The sequence below is a fragment of the Hyla sarda genome, chromosome 6 (assembly GCF_029499605.1).
Source record: "Hyla sarda isolate aHylSar1 chromosome 6, aHylSar1.hap1, whole genome shotgun sequence".
Lineage (NCBI taxonomy): Eukaryota > Metazoa > Chordata > Amphibia > Anura > Hylidae > Hyla > Hyla sarda.
The window spans coordinates 180,466,806-180,481,689 of NC_079194.1; the positions used below are offsets into that span (position 1 = coordinate 180,466,806).

Genomic DNA, 14,884 nt, shown 5'->3' on the forward strand with positions numbered 1-14,884 from the left:
TCTTTTTTCGACCGTACTAACTATGTAACTATGTTAGAGGTGGCTGTTACCAAGATATCCTTCCCAGACATGCTCAGGGTGGAAGTGGTGTTCCATGGGAGCAGAAGAGGTAATCCCTTTTCTGCTCCAAGAAACACCCCTTTAGTTTGCTTTGGACGTGGCTTTATTTCTTATGCAGTATGTCCATTACTGAGCCACAACAAAGTGTAATCCAGTACAGTAACCTAATCTAACCCACCTTTTGCCACATTAAAGTGGGCATCATCATTGGCACACATTCCATCCATTGATGCCAAAAAAACAACCCTTTGTTTCTTATTTACCTGATGAAACACTGAATACTCTGATGACATTGACTGAACCCGTGATAATCTGAGGTTCTGATGGATGCCAAGCCAGACACAGGATACGATCTGTAGACAGAGAAGAAACAAATGACACTTGTCTATCAAGAACAGTAAGAAGCAGCCAACTACATCACATGATCAGTCTGTCAATCACCTTTCTGACGATCCAAGGACTTCTCAAAGACAATCTTTTCAGGAGTGATGCTGAACAACTTGACAGAGCCATCTTCACAGCAGACCTGCATTGTAAGACAACATGGAGGTCAGTGGACATCAAAACAGAATAAATGGTGCTTATATAAGATATGCTGTACATACGGCAAGTTGGGTACCACTGGGATTGGACACAATGTTCCAAATGGGTCCTCCAAATGCATCTAAGGAATATTTAACACAAAGCTTCTCCAGGTCATACTCAATAATCTCTCCATTCAAACCAGCAGAGAAGAGTCGGTCATCAGCAGCCCAGCAAATAGATTCAGTGGACCTTTTGTCATCCCCAGGAATAATCTACAAAATAAAACAGTGTATCCTAATAAACTAAATTACCATTAAAATGATGACATATCAGTTTCTTACAAAATCCAGGTTGCAAACTGTACTATATGCATTAATCTTTCTACCTTTTCCTGGTAGTAGTTGGCAGGGAAGTTGTAAACTTCTACAGATCCATCATTCCGAGCCACAGCAAGCCTCTCTGTCTGTTCAGAGTATGCCATACAACGTACACCAGATGGGACATAGTCAAAGAACCGTACACGGTGGACTTTAAATTCACCCATATCTGCAGAACAACACAAGAGAGGCAGAATTACGACACGTGTATCAGGTAATGAGGTTATGCGACCCTCTCCGTAAACTTAACTGAAAATGTGCTATTTTGTAGAAACACTACTGGAATATTCACAAATTGGCTTAGAAAGTTCTGTTACAAAAAATCTGCCCCATACATTTGAGATATGAGGCCTGCAAGACCCATTTAGATGTGGAAGACATTGCCTGCAGCAGTGTTTTCCAAACTGAGTGCCTCCAGCTGTTGCAAAACTACAACTCCCAGCATGCCCGGACAGCCTTTGGCTGTCTGGGCATTCTGGGAGTTGTAGTTTTGCAACAGCTGGAGGCACCCTGGTTGGGAGACACTGGCCTACAGCAACCAATCATAAAGAAGCAACCTGAATGATTGTCATGAGTAACCCGTCTATATTTTATTATTGCACCAGTTTTTATTAACCCTTACTTTGGCTCTCCTGTAAAAACCACTGGTTAGAGATGACTGCTTTGATATAAGGTGAACACTTGGGGTGTGTTAATGGGGATCACACTTGTCACACACTTTTGGTACGTATTCCTCAAAGCATCCAACAAAAGGCTTGTCGAGCATCCTCGGTGTAGATTTCACCTAAAGCTGCCTATACACAAGACTTGGATTGTCCAGAATGTGGTCGATCAACAACCGTGGCCAAATAGAGGACAGAGAAACGCAGGAAGCTTGTGCACACTGTCCACACTTGAACGATCAAGACCACGGCCCAAAAAAAGAATCACACATGACAGATCACTTTTTTGGCAGACACTTTCACACGTTTGTAACTTTCAAATGATGGTCAAGTGAAAAGGCCCACACTACGGAATTTCAGAACCCAGTCGAAAATATGAACATGTTCGTTCTTTCGGCGGAATGCACTGGCTTGTTTTGTCGGCACCCGGATCCAGAAGGAATCTCCAGCAGAAATATCTAAAGGCAGAGATTGTGCAGTGTGAATGAGGACGTATCCCAATGGCTCAGTCTCAGATACAGGGTTAAAAGGGGTTATCCAGGAATAAAAAAAAAAAAAAACAGAGCTAATTTCTTTAAAAAAAAAACGCTCCACGTCTGCCTCCGGGTTGGGTGTGGTTCGGCAGCTCAGTTCCATTGAAGTGAATGGAGCCAAATTATAACAGCACACACAACCTGGGGACAGACGTAGAGCTGTTTTTGAAAGAAATTAGCTCTGTATTTCTACTCCTAAATAACCCCTTTAAACACCCCAGATATGTTTGTTAAAAGAAAAACTGACAGCAGGGTTCACCACAAAAATGTTAATATTTAGGATATTCATCTTGTTAATGTGATAATTTCTTCTTAAAAGGGGTATTCCAGGAAAACACACACACACACACACATATATATATATATATATATATATATATATATATATATATATTAGGGGTGTGAATCGCCAAGAATTTGGCGATTCGATTCGAATCGCGATACCAGTGTGGCGATTCGATATATCCCGATATATCGCGATACCGTCTAGGTGACGATACATCGCGATATATCCCGATTCTGTCTAAAAAACAATGTCTTTTACGCTTTTATTAAAACTTTATTTTTATTTTATTTTTTTTTGTACACTTTATTAGTCTTTTAGGAATCATTAGATTCCTCTGACAGATGAATAGAGTTCTATTGAACTCCATTTATCTGCAATCCATTGATAGAGCCTGGTCCAGCCAGGCTCTATCAATGACAGAGCCACGGAGAGCATACACATCTCCCTTTAGACGCCGCTGTCAGCTTTGACAGCGGCGATCTAAAGGGTTAATAACCACCCGCATGCTGGCTATTAGCGGCGGCCCCCCGGCTACTGAGAACAGCCGGGGGCTGCAGAGTATGGAGCGGGCACGAGTCGGGAGCCCGCTCCATACACACTACAGAGCACCGCATGCTGGCTATTAGCGGCGGCCCCCCGGCTACTGAGAACAGCCGGGGGCTGCAGAGTATGGAGCGGGCAGGAGTCCGGAGCCCGCTCCATACACACTACAGAGCACCGCATGCTGGCTATTAGCGGCGGCCCCCCGGCTACTGAGAACAGCCGGGAGCTGCAGAGTATGGAGCGGCAGGAGTCCGGAGCCCGCTCCATACACACTACAGAGCACCGCATGCTGGCTATTAGCGGCGGCCCCCCGGCTACTGAGAACAGCCGGGGGCTGCAGAGTATGGAGCGGGCACGAGTCGGGAGCCCACTCCATACACACTACAGAGCACCGCATGCTGGATATTAGCGGCGGTGATGCATCAGCGGCCCCCGGATACTGAAATCAGCCGGGGGCCGCAGAGTATGGAGCGGGCACGAGTCGGAGCCCGCTCCATACATCCAGAGCGCCGCCGCCGTGTCAGATCCGGCTGACAAAATGTGGAACTTGTATCTCCTGATGCCCGGGACATGCTTTCTGTGCATCAGGAGATACAAATTCCACATCACTAAAAGAATCGATTCAAAAATATTTTGAATCGATTCAGTATGGGCAAGTGAAAAATCGCGATAATCGCGGGAATCGATTTTTTCTTACATCCCTAATATATATATAAATAAAAACTGGGTCCAGAAAGTTAAACAGAGTTGTAAATTACTTCTATTAAAAAATCTTAATCCTTCCAATAATTATCAGCTGCTGAAGTTGAGTTGTTCTTTTCTGTCTGGACATAGTGCTCTCTGCTGACATCTCTGCTTGTCTCGGGAACTGCATAGAGTAGAAGAGGTTTGCTATGGGGATTTGCTTTTACTCTGGACAGTTCCCGAGACAGGTGTCACCAGGGAGCACTTAGACAGAAAAAACAACTCAACTTCAGCAGCTCATAAGTACTGAAAGGATTAAGATTTTTTAAATAGAAGTAATTTACAAATCTGTTTAACTTTCTGGAGCCAGTTGATATTTAAAGGGGTACTCCGGTGCTTAGACATCTTATCCCCTATCCAAAGGATAGGGGATAAGATGCCTGATCGCGGGAGTCCCGCCGCTGGGGCCCCCCGGGATCTTGCCCCCCGTTTGTAATCAGTCCCTGGAGCGTGTTCGCTCCGGGTCAGATTACCGGCGACCACACGGCCGGCGGCGTGTGACGTCGCGGATCTGCCCCCGTGTGACGTCACGCTCCGCCCCTCAAAGCAAGCCTATGGGAGGGGGCGTGACAGCTATCACGCCCCCTCCCGTAGGCTTGCATATAGGGGCGGAGCGTGACATCACATGGGGGCGGAGGCGTGAAGTCGCTGGTAATCAGACCCAGAGCGAACACACTCCGGGGACTGATTACAAACAGGGTGCCGCATGCAAGATACCGGGGGTCCCCAGCGGCGGGACTCCCGCGATCAGGCATCTTATCTCCTATCCTTTGGATAGGGGATTAGATGTCTAAGCACCGGAGTACCCCTTTAACTGCACCGGAGACGGCTGTTGCTGTATGTGTAAGGCTCTCTCTTCATGGACATGCTTAGGAAGAGGGAATGAATATCTATTTGGCGGGGAGGGGGATTATTGGCCTGTATATTCAGGTAACTGCAGGTGACCCTACTGCTAGTTTCCCTTTTAAGAGTAGCTCCCACCATCCTTTTTTTTTTTTTTTTCCCCTGTCCCTGCAAATTGCCCATCTATCCCTAACCCCCTCCCTGCATTTACATTTTTTTTACTATATTAAAAATGCCTTTTTGTCTGCCTGGTAGTGTGCTCACTTATTAGGCAGACTTCCCCAGCAGGCACGACATCACTGATGCCAGCTGAGGCCGACATTTCCGCCCTTAGTTCACCTATACAGGGTGCCTCCAGCTGTTTCACTACTACAACTCCCAGCTTGCCCTGACATCTATTGGCTGGAGGCACCCTGTGTTGAAAACAATAAGTTAGGGGCTACCCCGTTCCCTCCCTCCCTCCCCCCCCTGTTGAAAACCCTGAATCCAGCTCTCCCACAACCCCCGTGTTAAAAACCCTGAGCCCCGCTGTCTCCCAACTCCCATGTTAAAAACCCCAAACCCCGCTGCCCCCCAACCCCGGTGTTAAAAACCCCACTCTCCCCAAGACATACCCTAGAGTCCTGCAGAGCCCTGAGGCAGCGGCATGTAAATGCCGGGAGGGGAGGCGTGTGAGGCCAGGGAACCAATGCGCTCTCAGTGCTCGCTCCCGCCTGTCTGATTGACAGGCAGGGAGCGAGCCCAGGCTGAATGAATTCGGACCGATTGCCCGGCCTGCATCTGTCCGAATTCAGGCGTGCAGCCTGCAGCCGGCCACTAGGAGGGAGACCCCTAGTGGCCAGTTTACAAATGTAAATTACAATATTAATAAAAATATATTAGAGACATGTTGTAGAACATATGTAATACAAAATATCAAAAAAGAAAAGTTGATGACAGTGCCCATTTAAAGGTCTGGGACCCGGATAACGTGAAATCTGCACTGTGTTTAGTTATGGGCAGTAACAGACGTTTGACAGCTTCTAGTACTATAAAAGGAAGGAGGCTGGCACTGGCAGGATTGCCTTTGTGGGTGCAACAACTATTTAGTGACATATGGGGGTTTTTCTAGTCTCGTAGAACTGGCTGTAAATGGGGTGATCAATACCTTGTATTTGCCCCTCAGCACACCGCCACCACAGTAACACTACTTTAATAACACACACACTAATATATATATATATATATATATATATATATATATATAGAAAAATTAAATAAACAGTGGCACACCAGGTGTAAGCAAAAAATAAAATGTGATTTATTCCAGAGACAAGCTTGAAAATGGCTGGGTGAGCCAGCTGAAACGTTGCCTACACGTCTCTGGAATAAATCACATTTTATTTTTTGCTTACACCTGGTGTGCCACTGTTTATTTAATTTTTCTGTGTTTGGAGGGGTCCCCAACATAGACCCGACACAGTAGGCACCCGAGCACTTTTTCTTACCCTGGAGTGCTGCTTTCCTGCTCTATCTATATATATATATATATATATATATATATATATATATATATATATATATACACATACACACACTGGGTATGTGATACTGCAGCCTCACAGGCCTCACCCAGCAGGTACCACAGAGGCAGGTGATTGGCTGTAGTGGCATGTGCCAATGTACTGTGTGCACCGCCAGGGTGGAGAGCTGAGGGACAAGTGCAGGTATGCCTTTTGTTGTATTTTACCCCCTTCTCCGGTGTTTCCCAACCAGCGTGCCTCCAGCTGTTGCAAGACTACAACTCCTAGTATGCCCAGACAGGCAGAAGCTGTCCGGGAATGCTGGGAGTTGTAGTTCTGCAACAGCTGGGGCCACGCTGGTTGGGAAACACTGGCAACAAAATATTTCTTTTAAGCAGTTTTCAGACAAAACTGGAAACTCACTGACATGAGACGAACACAGTACCGTACAGCACCTACCCGGTTCTCCTCACGTTGCTCCTGTTCCTTCACGTGTGGCACAGTGCACCGGAAGCGGAAACACGTCCCGCCGCCAACTCCGCCCCTCCCTGCTGTAGCGCCAAGTTCGGTTCCTGGTGTAGCGGCGCTCGGACGAGGATGGTTCAGATTGTGGTGTCCAGGTTGGTGTGGAAGTGCTGCCAGGCTTCCCTCGGCTGGAATCTGTGGCACTACAACTGCTATCTGACACTGTAGAACAAAACTTCGGATTCTGCAGCTGATAGAACTACAAGTCGAATCATGTCTTGCCCTTCTAGTTACTTAGCTGCGTAGAGCAGTGTTTCCCAACCAGTGTGCCTCCAGCTGTTGCAAAACTACAACTCCCAGCATGCCCGGACAGCCTTTGGCTGTCCGGGCATGCTGGGAGTTGTAGTTTTGCAACAGCTGGAGGCACACTGGTTGGGAAACACTGCTCTAAACCGTGGCCCTCCAGTTGTTGCAAAACTACAACTCCCAGAATGCCCGGACAGCCGTTGGCTGTCCGGGCATGCTGGGAGTTGTAGTTTTGCAACAGCTGGAGGCACCCTGGTTGGGAAACACTGGCGTAGAGTTACAAGGTTTTTTTTTCTCTTTATGTATCATAGTAGGATAGGATTTTACAGCATTTTCAGTCTGTGTGGGTAGGACTACAACTCCCAGCATGTCCTGTTATTGATTGTGTACCTGCAGTAGAACTACAAGTCTTAGCATGTCATGCCTGTCTATCTTTATGTATTAAGGGGATTGTGTGATATTGAACTACAGGTCCCATCATGTTCTGTCTGATTCTGTAGCACTACAAGTCCCAGCTCATTCTGTTGGTCCAGAGGCCAGGATGAGGCTTCTAGTCTGTTATAGTGGATGCACAGCACACCACCAAACCTCTGCTTGCTGTAGTGTATGGATCAGTGTTTTCCCAACCAGTTTGCCTCCAGCTTTTGCTACATTACAACTTTCTCTGTCTGGGCATGCTGGGACTTGTAGTTTTGCAACTGCTGGAGGGACGCTCCTTAGAAAACACTATGGACAGTCCAGATTATAGATCCATGGTGTCCTCTTTATAACACTCCTTTTATTACAGGGAGGCCCAGGGGCAGCCTGCCGAATGGTTACTTATGGAGCTGCAAGGAGAGATAGAAGCCCGAAAACAGGAAGGACTGGCCAGGAAGGTGATGGGCGATCTACATTACACCAAGGAGGTGAGGAGTCAGCTGGTCTTATGTGTCGCAGAAGCAGGCAATCATGTTCCTTTTATCCGCCATCTGATAATCCAGAACAGGACTGCAACATAATGTCCAAAGATCAAAAAAAAAAACTAAAATGTGATTCAAGATTTTCCGGTAATCCAGAGTATTTGATAATTGGGGCTGAAGAATTCCAGATTAAAGGGGTATTCCGGCACTTAGACATCTTATCCCCTATCCAAAGGATAGGGGATAAGATGCCTGATGGTGGGGTCCCACTGCTGGGGACCCCCCGTGATCTTGCATGCAGCACCCCGTTTATAATCAGTCCCCGGAGCGTGTTCACTCCGGGTCTGATTACCTGCGGCCACAGGGCGGGCGGCGTGTGACGTCATGCCTCCGCCCCTTTGTGACGTCACGCTTCGCCCCCTCAATGCAAGCCTATGGGAGCGGTCACACCCCCTCCCGTAGGCTTGCATTGAGGGGCGGAGCGTGACGTCACACGGGGGCGAACACGCTCCGGGGACTGATTACAAACGGGGTGCCGCGTCCAAGATCATGGGGGTCCCTAGCGGCGGGACTCCCGCGATCAGGCATCTTATCCCCTATCCATAGAACGAACCCCGGGTGATCTGTCAATTAGTAAAGGTACTACTACTCCTATCATGGAACAGTGTGTTCCATGCTGTGAGTAGTAGTACTACCTAAGAAATGTGAAAAACACACACACACTGCATTTTTATTATTGTCTGCTACATTTTTATTGCCCTGCCCGCACACATAAATTGATCCCTATTTAAAAATTAATAAATGTTTCGCTATAAAAAAAAGTTTTTTCGTTAAATACAATTTTTTTCCATCACTACTGTATCTTTTTTATTTTTTAATGGTACCCTATGAAATTTTACTAAAAATGGTATCTCCATCACTTTTTTGGATCACTAAAGTCCATAAAAGAATAAAAACCACTGGCACAAACGCCAAAGTTAAATCCAACATGTCGTTTTTTGTTGGGTGTTTTTGCTCTCCCATGCAATTTTATTTGAAAGAATGCTCCGCAATAGATAGCAGTGAAGAGCAGAGCATGGCTTTTAACTCTTGATATGTTAATATATCTATGTACATCCTGCTAGTACTATATAAACATTTGCATTATCTATCATAAACAATACTATATGGACATTCCTTACAAATATAATTTAGTATTTACAACAGACAGAAAAGAACTTCACAACTTCCTCTGGAGCATACAGCAGCTGATAAGTAATGGAAAGGTTAACATTTTTTTTATTAGAAATAATTTACAAATCTGTATGACTTTCTAGCACCAGTTCATTAGAAAACATTTTTTTTTCCACCAGTACCCCTTTAATTAGACTATTCACTTTTATATTTTTTTATTTCAACTTGACCACTAGCTGGTGCTGTAACCAAACGGAATAAGTCATTTCGGCAAAATGTTATTGTTGCATCACCATGACCTCAGCTGTTCTAAATTGCTAAATGCAGTCACTTGCCAATTAATTAGGTAATACCAGGTTGGACCTCAGGCTATGTTCACACATTGGAATGTCTGCACGGAAATTCCACTGCAACAGAGTCCCTTTGAATTCAGCGGCATTCTGCTGCGCTGTGCGAAGTGTAAATTCTGTGCCAGATGTTTCCATGTCCGCAGAAAGAATGAACCTGTTCATTCTTTCTGCAGACTCCGCACGTAATGCATAGTTGTCTGAGCCAGCAGTCACATCCATGATGTGAATCTCTCATTTCAGCACATCCCAAAGGTGTTTAATGGAATTGGGATCAGGTGACACTGGAAGCCGTTGGAGTACAGAGAACATTGTCATGTATGAGATGATGTGAGTTTTGTGACATGGTGCATTATCCTGCTGGAAGTAGCCATCAGAAGATGGGTACATTGTGGTCATAAAAAAATAAAATAAAAATGGACACAGTCATCAACAATACTCAGGTAGGGTGTCGCATTTAAACAATGCTCAGTATGTACTAAGGAGCCCAAAGTGTGCGAACAAAATGTTCTCTTAACCATTACACCACAACCATTATAAACAGTTGATGCAAGGCAGGACAGATCCACGTTCTCATGTTGTTTACGTTAAATACTGACCCTTCTATCTAAATGTTGCAGCTGAAATGGAGACTCTTCAGATCAGACAACATTCTTCCAGTCCTCCATTGTCTTATTGTGGTTAGCCTGTGTGAATTATAGCCTTAGTTTTCCGTTTATAGTTCACAGGAGTGACACCTAGTATAGTCTGCTTCTGCTGTATCCTAGCTGCTTCAAGATTGGACGTATTGTGTGTTCAAAGATTGTATTCTGCATACCTTGGTTGTAACAAGTGGTTATTTTAATTACTGTTGCCTTTCTGTCATCTTTAACCAGTCTACCCATTCTCCTGTAAAATCAACAAGGTATTTTATCTCTCGGACCATTCTCTGTAAACCCTAGAGATGATTGTGTGTGAAAATTCCAATAGAGCAGCAGTTTCTGAAATACTCAGGCCAGCACGTCTGACAACTATCTCATGTTCAAAGTCACTTAAATCCTTCTTCTTCTGCATTCTTATGCTTGATTTGAACTTTAGCAAGTTGTCTTTAGCGATTTTCCCCTTTCATAGACTTCTATGGGAGAGAAAGCTTTTAGTGAAAAAACAGCAGTGGTTATGGCATTTTATAAATCCATATTGACTTACAGCTAACATCTGGCAGCAGCGTTTTTTTCACCAAAGGCGTTTGGCGTTTTGGCCAGAAAAGGATCATTCCTAATCAGTTCATGATCAGGAATCCATGAGGAAGCTTTTAGGACATCTCATTTTAAGTCCATAGGCATTAATATGTGGTTGGCTCCTTTCAGGTATAACAGCTTCTACCTTTTTGGGAAGACTTCCTACAAGATTTTGGAGCATCTGTGGAAGGCTTTATGGACCTTGCTTTGTGCACTGGAGCATGAAGTTGGCAGCTAACAATTGTTCAAAATGTCTATCGCATAAGTGGTCAAAGACAATCCCCTGAAAAACAACCCCATGGATTCTCCCTCTTCCACCAATGTTTACAGATAGCTCAGTGCCATCAGGAAAGAAACATTTCCCTGGCATTCACCAAACCTAGACCATCAGACTGCCAGTGGAATACATTTTCACTGCTCCAGAGTCCATTGGCAGAAAATCTTTACACCCCTCCATCCAACTCTTAATATTGTGCTTCTATATAGCCACTGTCAATTTTTGGCAATTTTTATGCATCTGGGTACTTGCCAACCCACTATGTGGATCCTAAACACTCCAGTGGTTCCTAAATGCTTTCACTTTTTAATATTAACATAGTGGTTTGTGAAGGATCTAGGAGGGAGGAAATCCTCCCTCTAGGGGCTTTAACATGCATTACACCGATCTTTTATACTGATCATTGTTATGCAATAGAATAGCAATGATCATTGATTCTTCCACTTGACTGCTCCTGCCTTGATCTCAGGCACGGAGCAGTCATTCGGGGATCTGACGCACAGGAGGCAGCTAAGGGACCCTCCTGATGCGTCCTAGCTAATCCGAACACCGCGATTTCACCTTTCACCGATCAGCACGAGTGATTTTTTTTTTACAACTTTAGACTTGGCGATCAACTTTAAATGCAGTGTCTAAAGGGTTAATAGCGCGCGGCACCGCGATCGGTGACGTGCGCTATTAGCCACAGGTTCCAGCCATCCCAGCGTGACCCCGCGTTATAGAAAGGGAGCGGACTTGGGGCATACGTGTACGCCCTTGTTCCTTAAGGGGTTAATACTTTTATCCATGTAGCATATATCTGATTGCTGTTTTCTACTGTTCTTCTCCAGGGGGTCCCTCTTCTCATCATTGGACATCACATCTTATACGGTAAAGTGGCACGTCTGGAGAAGCCATTTGCTGTCCTTGTGAAGAGTAACAGTCTATCCTCAGAAGGCACCATGGACAGCGGAAATGTGACAGAAACAAAGTACAATGTAACAGCACTTATTAAGAGGAAGATCATTTTTAAAACCCGACCGAAACCCATCATCACCAATGTGCCCAAGAAGGTGTGAGGGGCAGGAGACAGTCCTTGTGTGGTAGTATGTTGGACTTTCATGGAGCAGCACTTGATCTGGAACAACCTTTCCTTGGTTGGGACCATAAATTGCCATATGCTGTGATACTATGAAACCCTAAAGAAGGCAAGACCCTGTATCTGGACTTCTCTACTAGCTCTGTCAGTATAATGTAGTATACTTGTGCAGGTCCCATATTTAATGTAATGTCTTCAGCAGTAGGGCTTTATCAGAAGGGTCTGATTTCCCAACTTAAGTCAGAGTTTCAGGAGGAAGGGTTCTCAAGAAGTTATCTAACTCCGCAGTCGCCTCTTGTAAGGCCATGCATGCATTGGCACCATGCAGTTTGTTAATAGTACACCTGTTAGGACTCATTCACACTACAGAATCTTCACCTGGTGGAGATTTATCAAAACCTGTCCAGAGGAAAAGTTGCTGAGTTGCCCATAGCAACCAATCAGGTTGCTTCTTTCATTTATGAAAAGGTCTGTGGAAAATGAAAGTAGTAATCTGGTTGCTATGGGCAACTGGACAATTTTTCCTCTGCTCAGGTTTTGATACATTTCCTGATGTGTATACAGTTTTCATATATATATATTTGTTTAAAAAAAAAATTCTCCTCACTTGCTTTAGAGACTGGTTTCCTGGTTCTATGGGCCCACTGTATGGGAGGTTAAATGGTCACTAGTGTATCAAACAACTTCCCTCCATGTGATAGCCTGCGTGATCTATAACACGTGTGAATGTAAATCTGAATGTTTGTTTACCTAAAAAGACTTCTTATCACAGAAAAAGCACACAGGTTTTGTCCACTAGGTGTCTTCCTTCTCTAAAAACCTTTGACTAATGCCTGCTCGGGAAATTCAGTCCCTAGAAGCATGGAGACCAAGACAGAACACAGGAAGTGGGTCTGAGGCTTTTCTAGTGCTATGCAGGGAAGAGAGAAAGACAGAGACTGTTTGCATGTAAATCTGAACCTGTCTGCCTCCTCCAGGGAGTCCATGCTGTGCATGAAAGGTAAATCAAGGCTTCTCATCAAGTTCTTCGCAGCTGTCTATTGTTTGAATATGTGTGTTTTTTCCTTTGCACAGTGCTGGCTCCCAAATGTAATCCCCCTTTTAGTCGTAATTTTTATCAGCAGTTCACTGCTTAGACCATGGCTACTTTTATGTAACCCTTTCCCTGATTGCTGCTCTTTTTCTGTTCTGCTCACCTAGCACCTTGCAAACCCAGTGTATAAACCCAGTCAATAACCCTCTTCCCACGTGCCAAGGCAGGCTCAATCAAATGCAGATCCAGGGGGCAGCAATGGATGAAGTAGTAAGCCCTCCGGCTACCTTGCTCTGCGGGGGGGGGGGGGGGGGGGGGGGGGAATGGTTATAGGAAGCCACTGTAATTCTATACTTTTTCTAAAGGGTTTGTCCAGTATTGGATACACTTCGATGGTTATAAGATCCCTTTAAACGCCGCTGTCAACCTTGACAGCGGCGATCTAAAGGGTTAATAGCCGCCCGCGGCGATTGCCGCATGCCGGGCTATTAGTGGCGCCCCCAGCTATAGGAATCAGCCGGGGGGCGCTGGGTATGGAGCACCGGCATTATTAATATAAAGGGGGAAGTCGGTACGGCCGTGCTTACCCAATACAGGGCTAAATTTATGAAAAATTCACCTGCCCAGCGCCCGGTACTACATGTCGTAGTGGGCGTCAGGGCGATAGGATTTCCACATCCCTGCATCTGTAGTACTGTGTAAATCATTCCACAGTAAAGTGGCCACCTCTTCAGCTCAGTGCGCTTTCTTCAGCACTAACTTTGTAATGGCATAGCAGAAAAGGGATTGTGAGTAAGTGCTGTCCTGTGATTGGCCAGACAATTCAGGGAGAGAGAGAACCTGTTTGTACTACTGGCAAACAGCCTAGTTCTGGTCTTGGCCCCTGAAATAAAATGAAAAGAATGAGAAATAGCTGTGCTGATGGAGGGGACTCTTAGGGACTAAATAATAGCATTGTGCCCCCAAAAGAAAAAAATTGTCACCAAAAACAAAACCATGCAGGTCAGCCCATCCAAAAACAGATAAATAAATGTAGGTGCATGCTGCCATGGTTTCAACGCCAATGCTACAAAAACTACAAATCTAATACATATAGTTAAAGGAGTATTCCAGCGCAAAATAACTTATAGGGGATAAGATATAGATTGCGGGGGGCCCGAGCGCTGGGGCCCCCGGGATCTCCTGGACGGGGCTTCGGCTGTCTGCAGGAAGTGAAGTTTCGTCCCCAGCAGAAAGCTGCGGCAGACACGCCCCCTCCATGTATCTCTCTGGGGTACATGGAGGGGGCGTGTTGGCCGCCGCATCATGCGCGGACAGAACGCCCCCTTTCCAGCATACTGCTGTGGCCCCGTCCAGGAGATCCCAGGGGGCCCCAGCGCTCGGAACCCAGGCGATCTATAACTTATCCCCTATCCTTTGGATAGGGGATAAGTTATATTGCACTACAGATCTGCTCCTTTTAACAACTGCTTTTTGTTTTTTGGGTATATTCACATGTACAGTATCCAGCGCATATCTGATGGACAAGATTTAAAGGTTCAATGTTCACACATACAGGATCTGCTGCATATCTGCTGCATATCTGATTTTGCTACCTATTGAAGTAAATGGGGAGAAAAATCAGCTGCACAAAATATGCTGCAGATCCTGTACGTGTGAAGGTACCCTATGGGTGTATTCACACATATTGTATGCTGCGCAGGATTTGAAGCTGCAGATTTCAATGTAAACTAAATGACTGAACCCAGCTTCAAATCCTGTGTATCAAATATGCGCATGATTTTGTACATGTAAATACATCCCTAGGGTAGGGTCACATGTGCTGTATTTTGCTGCTGCATATTTTTCCACACATTGAAGTCAATGAGTAGCAAAATATGCTGCTGATTTTGCTGCTCATTGACTTCATTGAGTAGGAAAATACGCAGAAAAGTACGGCACATGTGGCCCTACCCGTAAACTACATTACTGCTGTATTTTTATACATGTAAAATTGAGGTCCTTAGCACACATT

At 45.2% G+C, this 14,884-nt stretch overlaps 2 protein-coding genes across 4 annotated transcripts in view; one reads left to right on the forward strand and one right to left on the reverse strand.

The window, feature by feature from the left end:
• UTP4 (UTP4 small subunit processome component) overlaps positions 1 to 6,664 on the reverse strand; it is a 25,578-nt gene extending 18,914 nt beyond the window's left edge. The window contains exons 1-5 of one of the 3 annotated variants that reach the window (XM_056525943.1): positions 6,535 to 6,664; positions 971 to 1,131; positions 666 to 857; positions 502 to 586; positions 324 to 413 (exon numbers count right to left, since the gene is read on the reverse strand). In XM_056525943.1, the coding sequence (XP_056381918.1) occupies positions 324 to 413; positions 502 to 586; positions 666 to 857; positions 971 to 1,129 (526 nt within the window). In that variant the 5' untranslated portion in view covers positions 1,130 to 1,131; positions 6,535 to 6,664. The other 2 variants (XM_056525945.1, XM_056525944.1) reach the window with 2 other exon arrangements.
• On the forward strand, positions 6,572 to 13,164 carry CHTF8 (chromosome transmission fidelity factor 8). Its single transcript, XM_056525946.1, has 3 exons — positions 6,572 to 6,695; positions 7,634 to 7,751; positions 11,590 to 13,164. Exons 1-3 carry the CDS (start codon positions 6,673 to 6,675, stop codon positions 11,815 to 11,817), a joined length of 369 nt encoding a protein of 122 aa, XP_056381921.1. The 5' UTR covers positions 6,572 to 6,672; the 3' UTR covers positions 11,818 to 13,164.
• The last annotated feature ends 1,720 nt before the right edge of the window (positions 13,165 to 14,884 follow it).